The following is a 22549-nucleotide window of genomic DNA, read 5'->3' as shown; positions in this document are numbered from 1 at the left end:
AACCATTTAAAAGTGCTCATTAGTCTCCAAACAGTTATTTAGACTTCAGAGTGGACTCCACAAGTATCTTGTAGCTATTTGCTGCTCTTTATAAGAGCAACTTGTCCAAATAGCAACAGCCCTTGGCGTTTCATTCTTGCATGCCATCCTTTGTGTCAGTGTTTTCTTGTGGTAAGGAAGCCTTCAGAGATCCATGTGCTGTTGAAATTTATGGATTCATCTGAGATCACCCATAGTAAATGCCTGTACTTTACATCATGTAAGTAACAGCAAAATACATTCTTGCGTGTGGATGCTTGAGCACAAACTGTTCACTTAGTGTTGTATGAAGACCCTGCAATATCCATAGAACTTGACGCTGTTCTTAGCTTTGTAGATTGGGAAATCTTAAATCTTTTAAAGCCATCAACAAAATGTGTAGGTACAACTTATAAAATGTTAGTTTAAAGATTTGGGGGGGGGGGGGGGGAAGGCTTCCTCCTCAAAATTGAAATCTTAATTTTTCTTGTACACTTTTTGGGTACTTCATAGACAATATGTCAGGTCAGGATATCTGTGTATCAAAACAAGGTCTGAATAATTACTGATTGTATTTATGTGGCTATATCAGTTAAAGGTGGATAAATTTTAAAAGTGGTTTATAAAATAGGTTGTGAGTAGGCAGGGTTCTTACTGTAAGTATAAATTAAGTTACCTGCCTAAGTATTTGCTATGAAAATATTTTTTTTTAAATTTTTTTATTTAATTGTAGACCCTACATAATTGTCAAGAAGCAAAAACCTGCAGTTACAAACAAGCATATGGAAGAACTGGCTCAGGGATACAGGTACACAATTCAAGTAGACCATATTCATCTTCACTAAGCAAATACTGTGTGGAAATACTTCAGTCAGGCAGTATTTCACCATCATGGGGTTAGCTATGTAGAGGAGAAGTCTACTCTCCTATATAAATTAATAATAGGTGTATTGGAGGTTTTCTGTTTAAAGTCAAATTAAGTCTGGTCATCTTATTTTGTTACTGCTATGGAATCTGGTCATTAAACAGAATAAATGCATCTCACAGCCTCATCTTTCTGCGAGTGGAAAGCCTGAGGCAGTATCGTCTTTCTCCTGATTGAAAAATCAAACACGTCAAAGGAATATCAACTTGACCACCCTGAACTAGGCACATTCAGAATTAGTTTTGAAACTCCTTGCAAATTCTTAGTTTGGGTGTTTAAAAAACCACACATACACAAAAGAGTTTAAATTTAGCTTTAACTAAATTTTGCAAAACCATCACAGAAACGTACTAGATTACCCTTATATTTGCCTACATTTATGGTGATGATGAGTACATACAGGAAGATTTTATTTAGTTGTTCAAATAAGTAACATTGGTCAGTCAGACTGTGTGAAGCATAGGGCAAGGGGATTAATTTAAAAAAATACAGTTTTCTTTAAATATGTAAAATGCACAGAACTTTTCATGTAAAAGTATTTCTCTAGTTTAACTTCTACACATTACATTCCTTCAATATATGTATTATGTAGTTTTATTTTTGCAGAAATATAAGAAAAAACAGTACTTCTACTGTAATTTTTTAATTTAACTGTAGGAATTTTGAAGACTTCTTGCACGAAGGCCTCGTTGAATATTTGGATGTGAATGAAGAAAACGACTGTAACATTGCACTATATGAACATACAATTAATAAGTAAGTATGCATTCAGACTAAACACTGGTACAGGAAAAACTTTTATAGGGTGACTCTCTGAAATGCAAGCATGTTAATAATAATGTTACTGTTTTCACACATACACACTGCTCCCTTGCTAATGGTTGAAACAACTCCAGAGGAAAGCTTAAGAAAGAAATCTGTTTACGCACATCCTAAATTATCCATGGGATAGTTACAAAAATTGGTTTAGCTTTTGGGTTTTGGGAAATCTGTTCCTGCTTCTAACTCTCAAAAATATGAAATACTTAAAGGTATATCCTTTGTTTCTCTGGATGTGGCTTGTTTTTTTTTTTTCCTAATCGTTGGGCTGCTCATTGTAAGTCATTTTATAGAATAGGAATCCAGAAGGCAAATGGTTCCACATGTTAAATGATCTTAGCATGTCATGATTGTCATTTGGAAAAATTTCTCTCTTATAGCTGTAGAGGGACCCTAGACAACCAGCTTACACTAAATGTCTGAAGTATTGGAATGAGACCTCCTCTTTGACTTTTGGATGTATAATAGGCCCTGATAAAAATGTCTGTATCATTCTGTGTATTCTTTACCACATACGTTAAACCCATTCCTGGTATGTGATTTTTCATTTAGAAAGATTTCCAGATTTGTTGTGTTTTCCACATATATGAAGGACCTGGTGCTTTGGGTTTTTTCCTCTGTCTTGTGACTGTGATTAAAGAGTGACATTAAAGAAAGGATTCTTTTAAATTTTTAAGTCCTCCTATCTCTTTGCTTTTTTAAATATTTCTCTGACAATATCCTGTCAGGTGAAGGCTGCATATAAGATGTTAGAAGTTATCTCCATGAAATGTTTGCTTAGTAGATTCATGCAGAAAATGCATTTTCTAAATGTTCTGTCCTGGTCAAGTACTCATGGAAGCCAATAGAAATACATCATTGATTTCAGTGGAGCTGGATGAGACCTTTAGTTATCTTTAACCTTTGCCAGATGAAATGCATTAACTCTGCTAATTAAATTGTGTTGCTCCTGCCCAGGCTTTTGAAGACTTTATCACTTTAAGAAATTACTCTTGCATGCTCTTGGCTGGCTTCTGTATACATGAGCAAAGAAGAGCACACACAATTGCTGTCATCTGTGCCAAAATTGAGTAACTTCCACAAAGCACCAGAGCTGAAGAGTTTAAGTTACAGTACTCCTGACTCAGCTAGGAAGATTAATGGGAGTATATCACATGAAATCACTGTTTAGTCAAAAATAGGAGAAGACAGTGAACTTCCAATAGACTAGTGTGAGGAAATGACTCCACAATAACTGCCAAAAAGTTTGGGAGATTCTTGTGTTGTCCATCAACTTGTTTTGAGTTTAGCTTCAATGCTTGTAGCTAATAGTGCCATAAGTATCTGAGCTCGGACCGTATGAGTACATTGCTCCTTGTGTTTAGTAATGATATTCCCTACATCCTGAATAGTTGATTTGTGTACCCCCTTCCCCCAGCTGATCATCTTGCATTTTAAATGGTGCGACCATGTTGGTACAACTTGTTCTGGTAATACGACTGATACAATCCACTATTGTGAAGTATCCCATTAACATTCCTGCTTTTGTAATGTAGGCTTCTTTTAGCTACGGTATCCTCTCTTTACCTTTCCAATCCAATTAGGGGGTTTTTCTTTGGAGGATTTGACTCTATTTAATGTGTTCGATTTCTTCCTTACCCATTTGTAACTCTCATTTTCAAACTCAATGAGGTTGCCTTCCTTTCTTGGGCCCATTTCTGCCAGTGGCGTTTTGACTTGCAGAAATTGAACTGCTCTGTAAAGTTTGAAGGTTTCTCATTAGCACTGTGGAATACCTCATAAGATACTAGGATCCCTGTATGTTGCATCTTCTTTGGTTGAAATAAGATTGACCTCAATGGAAAAATACCTGTGTTGAATAGCCTATCTGAAAATGTATATGTAGTTCCATGCACTAGTACTTTCTGAAGAAATTTGCTAACTTCACTATCAGTAAGTCTTAAGCCTCTTGTTTTATTGTTTGCGAAGTGTCAGCAGTTCTGTGAAGTTCTACAGAATGGGGGAGCAGTCTGTGCTTTAAGTTTGCTACTGGCTCTTGAGACCACTTTGCAATTGCTTGACTGCAATTAGGATTCTACCATTCGTATTTTCTTAAGACAGGCTTCAATTAACATAGCTGCTTTTTATCAAGTGGAGGAAAATAGTGGCTATCCTCTGGCCAGCAGCTAATTTTTAGGTTGCTCAAGCATATTTGTGATTTATAAAGATTTCTGGGACTGATAGATAATTTCACTAGTCTTGTGCTCAGGGTTTCCAGATTTTTTTCAGTTTTCAGATTTCATTTTTTCCAGTAGTATATACATTATTTATCTAAGTTCCTGCTGGTCCTTTTCTTCAGTTTGTCTGTACTTGTGGGTAATTCCTCAGCCTTTTTGAGCTTGTGATGCTTTGCCATCTTTTGAGTGTTGTCATAATGAAGATTTTTCCAATTACTTCCTTTGCAAGGTCTTAAAGTTTAGTAATCAAATTAATTTGTTTAATTATTTTTAAAAGGTCTTCCAAAAGATTTCCAAGAGAATTCAAACATTAAAGATGGGATTTTCAGAATGCAGTGGGTTTAGGTGTGTGGGAGAAGCCATATATGCCTAAACCTAAGCTCTGTGTAGTAACTGCAGAACATTGTGAAAGAGATGCTTTGGATAGGTTTAGTTATAATTATCTTTATTTCAAAATTCCCCATTTCCTAGTTACTTATCTTGATTTAAAAAGCAGATCTGCTCCAGCCAAGCTTTATTGTGCACTCCATCCTTAGTTATTAGTCACTCCACTTGCATCCCAACGCATGCTATGATTTAATTGTCTTTGTTGAGCATGGACTTTCTCCTCTGAAGCTCATGCCAGGTAGAACAAATTTTGTTATCTCTCAGTCTTTACTCCTTGTCCCTGTCTTTTTACTTCTCATCAGTACTGCCGTTTAACAACATAATCACTTCCAAAATGTTTGCAGAGCTTTTCAAACAGTGTTTTATTATGCCATATCACCCATGGCACTGGATCTGGTTTGGACACAGATGTTTTCCCTCTAACTGATATTATATAATGGACCTTGGAAAACTAAAACTACACTTTTATTTTTTTTCAATACTTGAATCTGTCTTGCTCTTCCTTCTTCCACCTCCCCAGTGGATTTCTAGATCTCTGAGATTGGTAATTTGATGCGGAGGACTCTCTTTACATGAGAAGACATTCCTTAAGGCATTTTGGGTCTTACTGTACAAACTGATGTTTTATTGTCTGAACTCCCTCAGGTTGTCATTATCTGGAGCCTTTTCCTCCATGATGGAAATTCATAAACCCTCCTTATTTCTCCTTCATTTATTTTCATGTGGAAACGCTTAAAGCCAAAAGAAGGTTGTGTTTGTTTTTTTGTTTTAAATAAAAAATAAAAATCCCATAGTGAATCCATATTTTGAGGTCCTACTGACTTACGTTTTTCTGAACAGAATTGAATTGAAGTATTATGAGATACTACTAAATTAAATAAATTTAGTTAAGATGTTTGCTCACAAGGCTGCTATAATTTGGTACTCTCTTTCTTTTAAGAGATACAACGCATTTGGAGATTGAGCCTTTCACGCTTCTTGGTGTCTGTGCTGGGCTGATTCCATATCCTCACCACAACCAGTCCCCAAGAAACACTTATCAGTGTGCCATGGGGAAACAAGCAATGGGTAAGACTTTTTTTATTCCTTTTTGGAGTGGTATGTAGTTTTTGAAGCTATGTAGCAAAAGTGACAAAACAGAGAAGTTCTTTCTTTCCTAATTCACATAAAAGCTTTGCTAAGAAGAGGAAAAGAGCAGTTCTTTAGCTTTGAGGAAGAAAGAATTTACCTCTGAAAGTTGAAAAATTAAAAGGAAAAAAATACCAGTCAGTTTTACTTAATGGAGACCATATCTGCAGGTCTTAATACTTAAAAGAAAAATTGGAGAAACTGGGGCACTATTGCTTTTTTGTTGGGTTTTTTTGATAATCATCATGACTTTCAAGTTTTCAGCATAGCTGCAGGATTGGCAGTTGTGTTTGGGTTTTTTTTCTCTCTTTATGCTGCAATGTGCTGTGGGTTTCCAGACAAAAAGAGTTAAAAAGTGTTCTCACAAAGAGAGACAGAGCATGGAGAGAGGAGAATTTCCCTGAATAGTTGACTAGGTGCCCTAAAAATAAATAAATAAATAGTTACATTGACATTAGAAAATAAGAGGAATCAAAATGTGAGAGTGCTTAGTTACTTGAACACTTCCTGCAGACATAGTTTAGATTTTGGGCTTTTTCTGTTTTGGATGAAGAGGGCAAGTAACGGCCTCTCAGCAAAATGACTGAAACAAAATTAATTTCTGATCACTTAATAATTATTTTTACAAATGTGATTGCTGGTCATTAAAATCCAGCCATTTTGTAAATTTGCTGTTGCTTGTAATTGACACTAGGTAAGTTCTAATCCTTCCTTTAATACACAGCTAAACTAGCATTAAAGCATCCAAGTCCTGTGGCCCGTGATCAAGCCAGAGTGAGTCCCAAGAAGAACCTGACCAGTAGTACATCAATTCAGACAGCTGTATTCAGAATTGTGCTGTACATGCCAGTTTTATGTCTTGTATTGATGGCTTGCTCGCAAGTTGAGAGCTACAGTAGAACAACTCTGTGTCATGAAAAAACTACCATTTCTGTTAGGTTTACTAAACCATTTGTTTTGTGCAGTGCGTTCGAAACTGAAACACTGCACCTTTTGTGAGACTTCTCCAGCAGAATTAATAGCAAAGTAACTGCCTTGTACTGAACTGTTATGTTCAGTGCACCAAAATAGCAGAAAATAGCAACAGATGCACGTCCTCCCTTTTAAATTTAAAAAAAAAAAAAGGGGGGAAAAAATAAAAGAAGAGGAGCGTTGCAATCTTTTTCCTTACAGTTCTCCCCCATCCCATTATCTTTCCCCACCCCCGACTCTCTATTTTATGACTATTAGTCTCAGAAGGTTTGGTTAGTTACCACACACAGTTAAGCAGGATCAGTGTGTACAGAAAGCCAATTCAGTATCTGTGGAGTTCTTTTGTAGTTTTCTGTGTGAAGGTTTTTTTCCGGTTTTGTTTTGAGTGTCATTTGCAATTCATTGTCTGTGTTTTCTGAGGTTGGTGTATTCAGCTGCTTTGACCCTAGGTCTTGCACATTTAGCTCCTTGGATACAATCCTCTGACGTTCCTGCTGACGCTAGGAACACAAAAGCCATTGAATATCTTGAGCAATAAAAAAAGCCTTTGTTTCGGTTTGTTATGACAAAACACCTGACTGAAAGAATAAGCAGCTAGATAAAAGTACATTTTAAAAGTTGGCACATGACCTGAGCTATATTTTGCTCTGGCTGAAGTATCTGCAAACACCTGAAGCTTTTTGTAATAACTGCTTAAAAAAAAAGCCACTGTAAGTGGCAATATGTAGGGGCAGAAGAGATTTTTTTTCTACACTTATTCATCAAATGAGACCTAGAGGATATTCCTGAAACATTACACATACTTTTTTCTGTTGGTATTTATGAAGAGATGTGATGTAGTGCTTCAAACCCCCACCTTTAAGTAACCATCCACCCTTCTTTCTTTCTTTCCCCATCCTGAAATTGCAGAGCAGCTCCTGGTCCAACATTGCCATGTGGAAAGTCTCATGTCCAAGTCCACTGTGTCACTCCCTGTCAAAATCTGGGGGCATGGAGGGAGCCCCGGGACTCTGGGAAAGGAGACCCTTGTGCTACTCAACACTGACCCCATCTGACATGTCACAGGGCTGTGCCAGCAGCTTTGGACAGTCTTTGCTCTTTTTTAAGCAACATCAAGCTAGGGAAAGGTGTGAAAGCACAAGTAAATGGAGGGTGGACATCAGAGCTTGCAACGGGGTCTGTAATCCAGTATCCCTGACAAGGGTTAGGTATTAAAATATTAATGTTTCTGCAGTGTAACATTAAATGTCCTGAAAAATACCTCCCTTTCATGGGCAGAATGAGTCATCTTGTTGGAGGACTAGGGCTGCGCTTAGTGAGCAAACTGGATTTCAGTGAAATGAAATTGAAATGAAATCCCTCTGTTCTGGCATAGATAATTTACCATATGTTGCAGGTTGAACTGTAAGACTGAGGGGAAGTTATGATTAGGTGGCAAATACAACAGCAGCTGCAAGGACCTCAGTTGAACATTGACATTTCAGTGCAAAGTTAACAGTTGTAGCTTAAAATCTGAGAGTATTTAAGATTAAAATACAACAGTCTGCACTGTTTGCCTTCCATGTGTTGCTAAAATAATGTTTAAGAGGATCAAAGGCTCCTACAATTATAGAAATAATTTTAAATGGACCTTTTCATTTCCATTAAGACATAGAAGATCAGTCAGTTTTATACACTGTACCCCTGTGACTGTGAAGTGTTGTATAAAAGCCTAATGTAAGAAATGAAAACATACACATTTTCCTGCCAATAATCCACCATATTGCACATGCACATGCGCATCTGTGAAAGCAGCGGTGTGGGTACACAAAGCAAGCTGTACGCTCTCACAGCCCAACTGTGCACTGCAGTTTCAACTTAAATGTCATAACGCAAGTCTTAAGTAAGGAAAGGAGGGTTTGGATTTTAATTATTACTTTAATCTGTGAAAGAGCAGAAAGTATTTGAAGGGAGGGTAGTAGGTGGGTGAGAGCTTTGTTGCAGAGGTTTATGTTGCAGCAACTTCTTTGATACTACAAAAAAACCCCTCTTACTCTATCATGTACATTCTGCTTTGGTTCTGTGAAATAGCAAAGCCCTTTATATACTGCTTTGCTTTGTGCTATAACCAGCTGAATGCGTTAAAATTGAGTTGAGAAGACAAACATGCCTCAAGGAACCGAGTGCTGGGGGTTGTTGGTTTTTGACAGTTGTGAAAGGCTTGTTGGTGGGCTGAGAGCTAAAATGCTCCCAAATTTTGTATGGCTAGCCTATTGTCAGAGAGTCGAAACAAACGTCAAAGCAAAACCGGCTGTTGCTGGTCATCACAGCTGGACCTGGGTGCTTTGTGGCCAGGGCTCAGTTCTGCCACTGCTCTTTGAGGAGCAGCGTTTGTGCTCTGCGACGCGGTCTCTTTTTGCCAGCTCTTCTCTCCGTGGTAGCAGGCACAGAAGTGCTGAGGCAGAAATGAGCCAGACTACTTCCCCAGGTTTACCAATAATCTTTTTAACTGACTTCTTAATCTTTCTACGGTGAAAAGAATATTTCAAATGCTGAACATCTAGATCACTTAATACATGTAGTGTGAAAATCTCTCCGAGCTGAGTTGGAGCCCTCTCCACAAGGTTCAGTGCAGCATTTAAAAACTGTACTCCTTTCTCTGTTGGTTTGTGCTCGTATAAAAGGACAGAATAGTAGAAAATCCATGGTGAAATCAGGGGAAATACAGAAGTACAGCAATTCTTTTCTTGGCCTGTACAATAATAGCCCTTTTGGCTCATATCTTAAGTAGATTGATTTCTATATCCTTGTAAATTTTGATTGTACAGTTTATTGGTAAGTAATACACCAGAGAATTGGATAAATGCTTATTTTAGCTGGCTGATTGTTCTCGTGAGTTCTCAAAACTTTCTGCATCAGAATACCAATATCCCATTTATGCTAAATATCAGTAGATAGCATTTTTATAGTGATTACTTCGCACTGAGGAATGATCAAATGATACTCTAAAAGGAAAAAAATACTTGTCAGGAAATGGGAAAAAAAGGAAAGAATGCACACGTGCATTCACAATATAGCAAGCGCTGAGAAAAGCAAGAAAATGATCTTCGTTGTATCCAGGTCAGCCTTGTGTGTTTTGCTTTAAACAGGGCTAATTACTAATGAAAAAAAATTGGTTCTTGCTGCTGGGATATTTATAAATGTGGGTCATTGTGAGCAGGGTTTGTTATAGTGAACTTTAATTATACTTTACTTTTGCTTGGCTGTTTGGCTGAAGCAAACAAGGGCTCTGTTCTTTCAGAGAGAAAACAGAAATAAAGCTAGTGACTTCCTTCATTTCAGCACCCACACAGAGGTCTTGTCCCAACACACCAGTGCTCAGAAGATGAGAGCTGCTTCTTAATTTTAAATAAGCAGGTTGTGGTTTAAGGCTGTGGTTTGTCAGAGGAGGCATTATTTGTATAACCATTAAATCGTAGCAATTGGCACAAATATTGCTGATGTACGGCATGCTTTTTGGCTAATTTATTTCACTTGTGCTCTTGAATCATTCTCTATCCAGTTTCTTTCCTGTTAGGATATCCATCATTGATATATATGGATATGTTTTCCATTTGATATGATACAGCATTCAACTCCGGAAGAATTGCCTGAATACAGTTTTGAGATTTTGAGCCTCAATAATGTCAGTCGCTCATGGCTCGTGGTCTGATCCAAACAGTAACAATTCCATTAAGCTTATCTGAACCTCTGATAAAAATGCCAACTTTGAAATACGTGAGGCATCTGACAGAGAAAAAATTTGCATTACCTGAAATATGTAAAAGTGTCATCTGTAATCCTTGATAAATAGGGGACTTCCACAGATTGTTACTGGGGTATAAAGGACAAGTTTATCTATGATCAGGTGCTCCAGACTTCATCCCATCTTAGCATTCCTAACCAGTGAACCATAGCAGGTACAGCATATAAGCATCGCAGAGGAGAAAAAAATTGCAAGCATTTCAAAAGTGAAAGTTGGCATGGCTTACTCAGGAGAAGATTTCTCTCAACAACAGGAAAATGTAACTATCCATGAAACTTTTAAGATGACCTCTACAGCAGACAACCTATCCTGAAAGCACACAGATCATTCATTCTAGGTGCAGAGGGAAAAAATGGTCTAAACCTCTAAGGTTTTAATTTGGAAGTAGATTTTCCTATCTGTATAGTGGGAAAACCATTTTTAAAATCAAAGTACAACGAAGAGAACATCTAATACTTAGGCTAAGAGAATATCAGAAGTAAGAGGGCCTTCAGATGGTGGGCCTTGCGGGGGATGACTGGGAAGGTCTTCAGTGTTGATGAATCCAGGCCCTACCAGCTTCCTTCTTACTGCAGACAGAAAGTACTGCTCAGGGATGATGAATTTCCTTCTCCAAGAAAAAGACAGAAAAGCAACTGCTCAAAAGCAAGAGACAAGTAAAGCCTGTCGACTCTACCAAATCTTCCTCTCCATTTGAAAATGCTGTGCCTGTGGCTTCAAATCCCCTTTCTAGAACCAGGGAAAGTCCAGGCGTGCAAGAGCCGGTTATAACAGTTTATTGTCAGACAGTGTCGGTTGAGCTGTTTCCCCATTCTTGTCCTTGGTAAGGGTAGACCTGTGGTGGTTTAGGGGAGAGAGCTTAGTGCCAAGGACAGGATAGGTCTTTGGAAATGTCTGTGATGCAGCCTGGTTTTAGATAATTGATTTTCTAGACATTTTATTTAAATGCAGGCATTGGAAATTGCAAGTAGATGCATATAAAATGTGAAGCTGGCCTCCCCTAAGAGCAGATTTGTGTTCAGCTGTACTATATTCTGCCTGTGTGAAGTCTTCATTATACGCTGGCTGCTTTGACCTTTCCTTGAAAGCAGCCAGCCTCTGAAATTGCAGGAGAAAATGGAAAAGTTTTGAAAGACTTGCCTCCTAAGCAAAAGTACTGCAGAATATTTAGCACTTAAAACTTTAAAACTTTAAGTTTTCAGACTATAATTTCTTAATTGCTTAGAGACATAGCAGAGTCCTGGTACAGCAAACTCTAACGTACGATTGCCTTAACTTTTGTTCTGCTACACAACGGTTTATGTTTCCCTGCTGGGTGTTAATTATTTTTTCCTCAGATTTCAGAAGACACTTTGGCAGTCTGATGGGACAGGGCCAAAAATTTCAGTCTCAAGCTGGGAGGTCTATACAAAGGATTGAATTCTGAACCGTAAATTTAAAATTAATTTCATGTAAAAAGACAAATATATTGTGAGTGAACTTCTACTGTAGTCTTTCTAGCAATGATGCCTCTAATTTCAGAAAGTAAATCAGTCTTGGCTGCTGCTAACTGTATGCTTTGTTCATGCGTTGTGACATTCTAACACAGGCTGCTGTTGAACTAATTATTGCCCAGAAAAGGAAGGAAATACGATGTGGAAGACGCAGAGCTTGATCCACAGTTCCTCTTGAACTCAATGGGAGTCTTGCTATTGATTCTCATGAAATTTTGGATCAGGTCTATGGAACACAAGTTCAGCTCTCCAAAAAAACCCTATGGCTATTAGAACAATAAAAGCAAACTTCATACTTGCAGTTTTATTCAGTGTCATGATTAAAAAAGAAATTGTATTTGCATTCAGTCATATAGGACCTGAATTTGATTTCTTTAGTTGTTGTTCTTTTTGTCTTGATGCTTAGGTTTTCCCTGTTTAAGAAAAAATAAATAATTCTTTCTGGAAGTTTAAATTAAGAAGCCATTTACACCTTTATTTAAATATAACAATGTAAAGTTGTTTTGGTTCAGTCTCTTTTTATGATTTTTTTCCCTTCTTTTCTTGAAGAATTTCTATTATTAGATGAAATTCCTCAGTTTGTGGTTTTAGTTAATTTGCATTTTGGTAATTTTTTAGCCAAAACATTTCTAGGAAGCTCACTCATGTTCACACACTTGTTTTTCTTTTACATACAGGTACTATTGGATACAATCAAAGAAACAGGATAGATACTCTTATGTATCTTCTAGCCTATCCGCAAAAGCCAATGGTAAAAACAAAAACAATTGAACTGATAGATTTTGAGAAGCTGCCTGCAGGACAGAATGCCACTGTCGCTGTGATGAGCTACAGTGGTTATGATATCGAAGATGCTCTTGTCTTAAACAAGGCCTCTTTGGACAGAGGTAAGAACCATCAATTCTTTCCCACTTCTCTAGTGTGTGTTCTAATACATGTTTTATTAAGCTTGATGTCTCATGGTGTTATCCTATAATAACTCTTATTGTGGTTTTGAACAGTACATCTCCAATTAAGAAATTGAATTCCAAAACTGCTTTGAATGTTTTGTTTGTTTTCTGCATGAATAGTGATTGTAATTCCATGCTTGCAGTAGTGCGCTGAAGTTGCTAACATGTGAATAAACTTCTGAGTATGGGTATTATAAGAAAAATGCCTAACTTTTGACCTCAAATAAAAAAGTGTAAATGGTCCCTTTTTGAAAATACTTAGTTTACAAAAAAATGTAAGGTATTAGATAATCTGTTCTGTTGGGCTTGCTTTGTAGATGGTTACCTGAACCTTTGTTCATTGCTAACAGAGGGGTCTCATTATTTTCACCAGTTACAAAAGCAATAGATGAAATTAGACTTCTGAATGTATTTGGGAAAGGAATGGAATGCGTGGCAGTTTGTGTCATTGTGAACTTGATGCTCTGAGGGAGCAATAACACTATTGCCTACTTTCTGAGAGAAAATAATAGTATTGTCTAAAGCAAAATAATTTTGTAATTATTCAGAGATAAACTAATGACACGCTTCCTTAAAAAAAAAAAATCTATGCAGTGCAGTGTGTTTTAAGTAAAAGTACATAAGCACCAAATAGAAGGTAACTAAGTGAAACCTGCGTTTGTGCCGGTCTGGCTTGTCTTGCTCTCTCCACAGTTCTTCGGTGCTTAATGTTAATGCTGCTGGGGGTTGGAGGAGAGTTGCCTGAAAACTTAGACTCTCTTCTCTCTCTTTTCTAAATAAATTCCCTTGAGAGAAGACATAGTGCAGTGTGATCAAATTGGTTTTAGTTTCGGGTGGCCAAAATCAGATTCTTCCATGACTTTATTCCCCCACGCACTCCCTTCCTCCTAGTTGCTAGGCAGCAATAATAGTATTCCTAGACATGTATCTTTGGCATTAATGTCTGGCGCATTTAATTTATGCCTCCTTTTCTAAAACAACAACAGGCATGATCTAAAACTGAATGTTTTCTTTTCTGGTAGACTGGTAACATTTACAGGGAGAGCTGTGGTGCTTGTCAGGAGTTACGTGACATAATCTGAAGATACAGATCTACTGTATGTGGCCGCAACCATCTTTCAAATGACCTAAAATAACATAGGATTATTAGAAACCCTTGATCTTGCCTGTCTGTAATTCTAAATGTGATGAAAATGTTTAGTATTGTGGCTATTGCTGTACTTGGAGAGAAATTCCAGAGATGCTACTTTTCTCATCTAAAACCCAAAACAAACCTATTTTATAACAATATATGTAATTCAGAATTCTTTCAGCTGGGGAAAAAGTGACTAATGGGGTGATTATATGAAATACCCAATCAGTACTTTCCTGGTAGGCTAGCTTGTGTCAACCACAAACATGAGTAAAAGTTCAGGTTTCTTAGAACTCCCAAAAGGAAGAGGTGCTGTTCTCGTCCTGTTACAGTCTCTTCTCCTATGTTATGTCTCCCTGTGGACCACCAAAGGTAAGAGAAATTATGCATGCGCGTGAAGTATAGAAGGGGATTAGCACAACTTCAGAATTGGACCGTAGTTCAATGTCTAAAAAAAGTAGCATGCATGATCTGATTTTTAAATTGTGAGCTACTAGGTATCCAGGTACAATGTTAGGCATATTCAAGACAGTGAATAATCTAATAAAAACATTTTTATATTCTGTAGCTCAACAGGTGGTTCAACGTTCTTGTTTTATTCTGATAATGTGTTATAAAGAATCTTTGAACTCGTAGGCAGATGACTTTGTGTTACATTTTAGGGTTTGGAAGGTGTCTTGTATATAAGAATGCCAAGTGTACACTGAAGCGTTACACAAACCAGACATTTGATAAAGTTATGGGTCCGATGTTGGATGCGGCTACCCGTAAACCAATCTGGCGCCATGAAATTTTAGATGCTGATGGTATCTGCTCTCCAGGTATGTCAAACTACATGTTAGTCATGGCACGTTCATAATCTGAGGTAGAAATTAATGTTCTGTTAATATTTCTTGTGCACCTTGTTTTATACTTAGTGTAATGAATTTTTTTTCTTGAAGGTGACAGTATTGTAATAGAAAATTTAAAAATGTTAGTTTCTGAAAGCAGCGTGGTACCAGTCATTGGGGGTATTTTTGTGCATGAGAAAATGGAGCTTTATGTTTGAGTAGAAGAGTTGAGTCTTTAACAGTGTGAATCTATTGAAGCATTAGAACTTGTATTCTTCTTTATATCTCCAAACTGGCAAACTTTTAGTACTGTAGTTTTTTACTGTTTGTCTCTCATATGTTCTGCCGTTGTTGTTTTTTAAGGATAGATTCCTTATTATTTTTATTTCATATGTCAAAACCTCCTAGCATGCTGTCAGTTAATGCAATTGTTTGAGGAAGTAAAACCTTGTGTTTTTAACACTTTAGAAATATGTTTGGAGAGAAGTGAGAAAATAAATATAACTACATTTAGTTATGAGGGTGGATGTATAACTTTCCAATGGAAATAAATTTGAGAAAGAATCCTCCCATACTGTCATCCTTCAATTGGGAAATGGCTTAATAGGTCTACTGAGATGTAATAAGAAAGGTGCTGTAAAAGGCACTAAACTTAATTCTATTATAGCAACACAATTGGGTCACTTTTGCTCTTTAGCACATCACAATGGAGCTTTCAAAGTTAATGAAAAAAAAGGCAAGAATCTTCTGAAGTATTAGGATAGATAGGACTGGGGCGGACTCCAGACTGAGGCTGTTCTCAGTGTGTACGTAAAAATCTCTTTGAAATAGTTCATTAGGACAGAAAAGAGACATAGGCTGAAGTTCAGTGTAATTTTGTGGAGGAGGTGGGAGGCAGGTACTTGGTGTGCATTAGTATTATTGGGCATGCAACTGATCTGGTTTTCTATGTGAAGGGCAGGATAAGGGAATGGAGGAGAAAATAGCAGATGCATGAGACCAGAAGCAATAGGAAAAAGTAATTGCAAGGAGAGGCTGAAAGTAGTCTTGCACAACTCATTGTGGAAATGATGTGATGTCCCGAATTTAAGTGTGAATTTCTAAAATTTGTCAGTTACAGTGTTGCTTGTTAATTTTCTCCTTACTTATGGCAGATGACTTCAGATGCTTTTGTGTATTCTTTAGACCTAGGGTGGGTTTAATAGCTGTTCTCATAGTGCACCCAGCACACAAGCTATTCTGTTTTGGTTTACAAGAAAAAAGCTAGTTTAATGATTCCCTTACCATGCAATATTTAATAAAATAACATGGCCTACTTCCTGGACATGTTCCTCCCAGTTTGTCTTCCAGCTTACCTTTTTTTAAAGCTTGAAATGTATTTCTAACATAGGTAGCCAGGTATGTTTTCATGGTGCTTTTTTTTCTTGTTCTTTGAAGGTGAAAAAGTAGAAAATAAACAAGTCCTTGTGAACAAGTCTATGCCAACTGTGACCCAGACGCCTCTGGAAGGAAGTAGTGTGCCTCAGCAGCCACAGTATAAAGATGTGCCAGTAACGTATGTTGCATCATAACTTTATACTTGGGGAAGGTACATGGAGGAAAGGTATCTGAGAAAATACTCAATTCTAGAAAAGTCAAAGGAATAAACTTCCCTCTGCAAATTAGACCTAGTTCTCTACGTCTTGATTTTTCACACGATTTTTCAGAGCCTAGGTTATTTTCAGAAGTGCCTAGCCACTTAATCACTAATAAGTTAGATTCTGTCACCTGGAAAGCTGGCATTGCAAAGAGAGGGAGGAACCCTCCTGTATGTACGTATAGAGAGGAATCACTGAGTAGGTTCCCAGGAGAAACTGAGGGAGCTAAGACAGTGGTAGAGGGAAGAGGAGTCACTCATGGATGAAGTGATGGAGAAACAGGAGAAAAGCAGGATGAGTGGGAGGCCAGAGAACACGTGTGTACTTAGTGAGGGGGCCAATCTACTCCATACTGGCTCCCACAGAAAATGGCCAGTGCTGACTGGTGCTCGGCCTTCGCCTTGCCTGGCAGGAGGCCAGGAGAGGGAGGCCTTCCTATCTCAGAGGTTGACAGTCAGCTCATTCTGGCCACTCCAGTTAGACGTCCTTTACCAAGGCACCAGTGAATGGGAAAGGACGGTCAATAAGAGTTTTTCCCATCCTGTCCTTAAAGAACAGGAGAAGGCTTCCAAGGTGTGAGATTAAAATTTTGCATTAAATGTAAAAATAAATAGATAAATAATGAAGGGTTTTTCACTGTTTTGTCAGGAATAGCCTTGACAGTTCGGTAAATTAGCAGAGAACAAGGCAAGCAATTGGTGCCCAGATCAGAAAGGCAGAATTAGCTTTGCTCCACTTCTGCGTGTTTCATAACCAAGAGAAAGCTCTAGGTTTACTCCTACAAGATACTAATAAAGAAGTGAGGCAACAGTGTAATTATCAAGAGGAAAGAAGTATCCTGCCAGGTAAAGACATGGATCTGAGTTTAGGTGTCATAGTTTGACCGTCTCAGCTACCTGAACAACAAGACAAAATAATCTCCTAAATAAGGTATTAAAATCTGCTCTAGCCTCAATCTGCAATATCTAGAAAAAAGCTGATACCAGAATAATTTCCTTTTGCTTCCTGCTCTGTCATGCCTACCTTTTTTTCTCTTTTGTTTTCCTCTCTTTCCAAAATCTCTGCATCTCGGACTCTTAGAGTTCATCTCTTTCTGTACCTCATACTATGTTCTGCCCTTGGTTCATTTCCACACCTGCACCTGATGCATAGTTTCAGTCAGGATATAATGCCTTAATTTTGTTCTTAAATTCTGATGGTATATTCTTTAAACTCCCTTCTTCAACTATAACTCTCTATTTGACTTTTGTTTGTTTAACTGAAGATCCAGAAATTTGCAATATACTGGGAAGCTTTTTTCTGTCAAGAAGAGCCCACGTGACAAAAAAATATACCTTGTTCTTTACAAGTTCAGCTTAATTCTCCCTTTGTTTCTATTGTATCTCTTAAGCCTTTTCTTTTCCAGAAACATACCGTACTCTGGAACTTTATTTTTTTATATACACACACACACACACATATACATATATATACACATTTATATATGTATATATAATCTTTGCTCCATTGGCCTCCCATATATAAGTTCCATGGAGACTACAGTTTAGCCAGAAGCTTACCAATACACAGATACCTGTTTGTAACTTGTGTTTGGTTTATAGATGTAAAACTCATGTTTTGTCTTCTTGTACTAGCTACAAAGGTGCGACTGATTCTTATATTGAAAAAGTAATGATTTCATCAAATGCAGAGGATGCTTTCTTGATCAAAATGTTGTTGAGGCAAACTAGACGTCCAGAAATTGGAGATAAATTTAGCAGTCGTCATGGGCAGAAAGGTAAGCTACACATTTAATAAAAATAAATGCATGTTGGGTATGCCTACTGTACATACATAATATCGTCACACCTGTTTCCATTGATTGGTTTACATCTTTTATGAATGCAACAGTACAAGACGGTATCCCTTTTTTGATTAAGTTAACCTAATTTAGCAATGATGTTTCTGGAACTGAGGAGAGAAATTGGCAAACACAACTCAGTGTTGACTTATGAATCTGGAAAATACAGTAGTTGCCCATTTTAAACAAGAACAGGGTTTTGAGTTTTGTTTGGGCTTTTTTTTTCCTGGTCTGAATCTGGTTTTAGGTGATAGGTTTGTCAATGGGTTATGACAAGAGAGATTGGAGGAAAGAGTGAAAGGGCCTATTCTGAATGGACAGAAAAGACCAGAGATGGAATGGGATGTCTGCAAGTCATCTGTGCAGACATATTGCTCTAAAGACAAGACTGCAGATAGATAGCTCAGAGCCATGGTGTAAAAGGGAAGCGAATCAGGAGTGCAACTAGGAGTGCACCAGCAGAGACTGGAAAGAAAGGGAAAATGTTTTGAAAAATACACCTGGGACGTGATCTGGGGCACCTCTGGATCTTCAAACTGAGAGTTGAAAATGGGTACCTACTAGGAAGCTGCATGGTGGCATGTAGCTGTCTAGTGTTAATACTGTAAGCAAGATGAAAATCAGGAGCCTGTTTCCATATCTGTTGAAAAAAAGCAGTGGACTCCCTTTGACCTTAATGTCAAAAAAAGGTGGCTCAGAACATGCTCTCTGAATCTCAAAGGGCTGGGAGTTGTGGGAGGGGTGTTAAGAAAGAAGTGACTGAAAACAGTCTGACTGTAACTGACTTAAAAGCATATTTTGATCCCATTGGTCCCAATGTGGGACAGGTTTTGACATGCTTTCATCTGTCTGTACACTTGGATAGTCTAGATTTTTAGTACTTTCAGCATGACCTTCTGCCTTACTGCATGTGCTGTGCTAAATCTATTGCCCGAATGTTGTAATCTTGTTACATTTTTAGGTCTTACTTTGGTTTGAGAACATTGCTCAGTCTCTTGTCAGATGTGGTGGGGAGGCAAGGAGTTTGATATTACCAAATCCTTTCCATTGCAGCACATACACGCCTTTCCTGTTACTGGGCAAATGTGATACTGTCTTAATAACTACTGGAATAAAAAAATCCTTACTTCCTTGCTTTGATTTCTGAGGAACTGGAACCAGAGCATTGAGTATAAAGCACACCAACCTCTTACATCTGGTAACACAAGCATCCGCTAGGTCTGTGTGGAGGGCAGAGGGAGGGAACTGAGGAAATAAAGGAGGACAGTGTTTAGATTTGAAACATTAATACTTAAAACTAGTTGTAGTCAATGAACTTTGCAGTAATACATCAAGTTATGATACTAGCTAAGGGACGTTGCCTTGCAAACAAACTGGCCTTTCGTGAGCAGTGTTTCTTTGTCAGAAGATGCATGGAAGAGAGAGTGCTTTTTGTTAGGAGAAGCACCCTGAAAGCGACCCTTTCAGCAGTTTGTGACACGGTCCCACTCTACTCCCAGCATCATGTTGGGTTTGACCTTGTTGTGCTGATTCACATCCTGCATTATTGGAGCAGAACCAGAGAACTCTGTAGGCAAATATGCCCTGGAGTTGTCCTGCACAGTACTTACAACAGTACTGCACAGTATTGTACTGCACAGGACAAATATGCTGGTACTTGCACAACATCCATATGTAGATCTGAGCCAGTGAAAAGAGATGAAACTGCAACAAATGTCACCAGTACACAGGCAGTATCCACATCTAGAGCTCTCTTAAATGAAGGTTAAATGGAATCAGCTCCAGCATATTCAATGCCTGCATGATTGGAAAAGGTATGAAGAGCGGTTGCTTACAGATGGACCCCAGGCCACAAGTAAGAAGTCATTTTTATAATGCTCGATGCCACTATATACTTCTTTACTCACATGTGTAGCTTGAAGTCAAACTTGAGGTCATTTATGACTTTCTGGGGCTATGGAAGTACATAAGCATCAGTGGCAATGAGGTGGCCAGGTGTAACTGAAGTGAAAGATGTCGTGAGATGCAGGGCTAGCCACAGTAATCTTCGTTTCTGTAGTCTCCAGGTTTAGTGATCAGGACATCTACCTAGAGCAAACCTATCAATCAAAAGAGGTGAAATGGTTACAAAAGGCAGTAATGCCATCTGTTGTCATCAAACATCATTAATGTCAGCTGTTACCAGATGTTGACTCAAGTTCTTTGTGTGTGTTTTCTATGGAGTACAGTCAACACAGGCTTTCTCAGTACGTCCAGCTCTCTCCAAGATCACCCTTACTTCCACAGTATCTTTCCATAGACCCATAAAACTGGTTCTTGAAACTCTGTATTCTCAAGAAATCCTTCCATGTTTCTGCTGTCATTAAGAAATAGAAACTCTTCTGATAAGCATTGGAACATTTTTCCTGATTGTATTTTCAAGATGGCTTTTGATCTAAAAATAGGAAGTGATTCTCACTGAGTCCCCAAGTGATTTGGAAACCAGTACCTATTGAAGGCTTCAAAAAAGTAAAGAAGCAGCAGTACATTCTTGACTTTCCTTTTAAAATCCAGTCTAATTCTTGCACTACAGCCATATAGGATAGCTTTGGTAAGTGAGAGGGAAGATCATTAGTTTCAGAGGCAAATAGAAAGAGTTGAGCAGTTGGAATGGTTCAGCTGCCCCATTCCTTCCTTCTCTCCAGGAAGATTCTCCTTCAGGAAGATTTTGTGTAAAGTGTCTTTCAAATAATTTTTTAATCTCATACACAATGAAGATGTGCAGTACTTTCAAGCCTATAGCCACTTCTAGAGCAAAGCCCACTTCTTCATATATTTTGAGCTTCGTCGAATTAGTCCTTTCTCCTTATAAGTGGCATGCAGCATTTTAGCTGCAAGTTATTATATAACAATATCATGCAGTACTGTTATAAGTACTGTGCAGGACAAATTTTCTTACTAGAATTAAAAGAAAAATAGCCTATAAATTATATTAAAGAAGCTACTCAGTTAATCATGATAAATATTTATGGACATTTGCATGAAAAATTTAAGCAGGTAAGATTTTTCTCCTGGCTTGGGCTATTGATGTGCACCTATTGAAATAGTTAGTTGAACAGGATTTAAATGGAACTGATTTTCATACCTCTCCAAAAGTCAAGAAAAAGGGTGCTCCGCAAATCTAGAACCATCAGAGGAGAAAGGTGGAAGTGGAAGAATGACAGAAGGAAACAGAATTGTGCCAGGCAGGCTGCAATATGGCTTTAGGGAGCAGAGGGCCTTCCGTGCCACTAAATGCACATAAGGCATCTCACAGTCTATAGCAAGCTCATTTTAGAGGTCTTGAAGGACAGACTTCTCATGAGTACTTTTGCTACTCATCAAACCCTGATATTCATGGTCAAATGCACAAACAACTAATATACACTGTACTGGAATCTGGTAGTATTTTCTTTAATATTCCAAAAGCCATAGAAAGTTAGTAATATTTTATTTTCCGAAGTAAAATACCTGTGTAAATCCCATGGTAACGAAAAACAACATCCTAAATGCTGTTGGGAACTTTGAGGGCTCCCGTAATTATGCCTGGCATTGCATCAGGTTAGAATGACTGATCCCCCATGTATCTGTGCTTTGGACCTATAACAATAATAAGCCAAAACCATCAATTGTTCAGAATAGCAAATGTCCCTTTCAGCTTGGTTTTGGAGCTATGAGTGGGAACATTGCAACAGTTGTGTTACAGAGTTCGCAGGCGTGTGCTTGTTACGTGTCCAGTACATCAATCTGTAGTAATCTCTTGTGATCGGGGGCGTGATCATATTCTAAATTATTACATTCTACTAGGATACACATCCTTCCTGGTAGTAGACCTTGCAGTTCACTGGCTTGTAGTACATTATGGGAAAAGGTGTTACAATAAATGGGAGAAAGGAGAAATGTGCTTAGTGGAGAAGATACATGGGCTAGATACCAAGAAAAAAAATACTGACAAGAACAGTGGAGTTTACTGTTTTGCAACTTCTGTATACAGTGAAGAAGCAGATACTGACATTAGTCTTCGATTACAGGCAATGATAGAACTGGAGAAAAGGCATGAAAAGGAAAGGGAAAATCTCCTTTGCTAGCTGTTTAAAAATATAGCTAGTATCATCCTTCTCTGACATCAAATCAGGGAAGGATCAGTCATAACAGAGGAATATAGACAACTGTGAAACAGAAGTCATAATACTAACAATTTAACATTTTCCATTGAGAGAATTTTTAATTAGCCCTGAATTTGTTCTCTGATCTTCGTCTGAATGCAGGTGATTACCACTTCAAGTTTAATTTGTGAATGTTAGCTTTAAGCCCATCATAGGGCCATTTAAACCTATGATGAGCTTAAACTAACAAGTACCTTGATTCAGTGAGAAGGAGAGAAACATGCTTTCTCTCCT

At 37.9% G+C, this 22549-nt stretch overlaps 1 protein-coding gene across 1 annotated transcript in view; it reads left to right on the top strand.

Annotated features, from left to right (window-relative positions):
* POLR3B (RNA polymerase III subunit B) overlaps positions 1-22549 on the top strand; it is an 82942-nt gene that overhangs the window by 38834 nt on the left and 21559 nt on the right. Inside the window, exons 17-23 of the mRNA XM_075501946.1 lie at positions 752-826; positions 1601-1699; positions 5306-5433; positions 12420-12629; positions 14487-14645; positions 16092-16209; positions 17926-18068. Of these exons, the coding sequence (XP_075358061.1) occupies positions 752-826; positions 1601-1699; positions 5306-5433; positions 12420-12629; positions 14487-14645; positions 16092-16209; positions 17926-18068 (932 nt within the window). The remainder of the gene's footprint in view (positions 1-751; positions 827-1600; positions 1700-5305; positions 5434-12419; positions 12630-14486; positions 14646-16091; positions 16210-17925; positions 18069-22549) is intronic.

This window comes from Mycteria americana, chromosome 1 (assembly GCF_035582795.1).
Source record: "Mycteria americana isolate JAX WOST 10 ecotype Jacksonville Zoo and Gardens chromosome 1, USCA_MyAme_1.0, whole genome shotgun sequence".
Taxonomy (NCBI): Eukaryota; Metazoa; Chordata; class Aves; order Ciconiiformes; family Ciconiidae; genus Mycteria; species Mycteria americana.
Note: the sequence above shows the minus strand (reverse complement) of the source record. Positions and strands in the feature narration are given on the sequence as shown.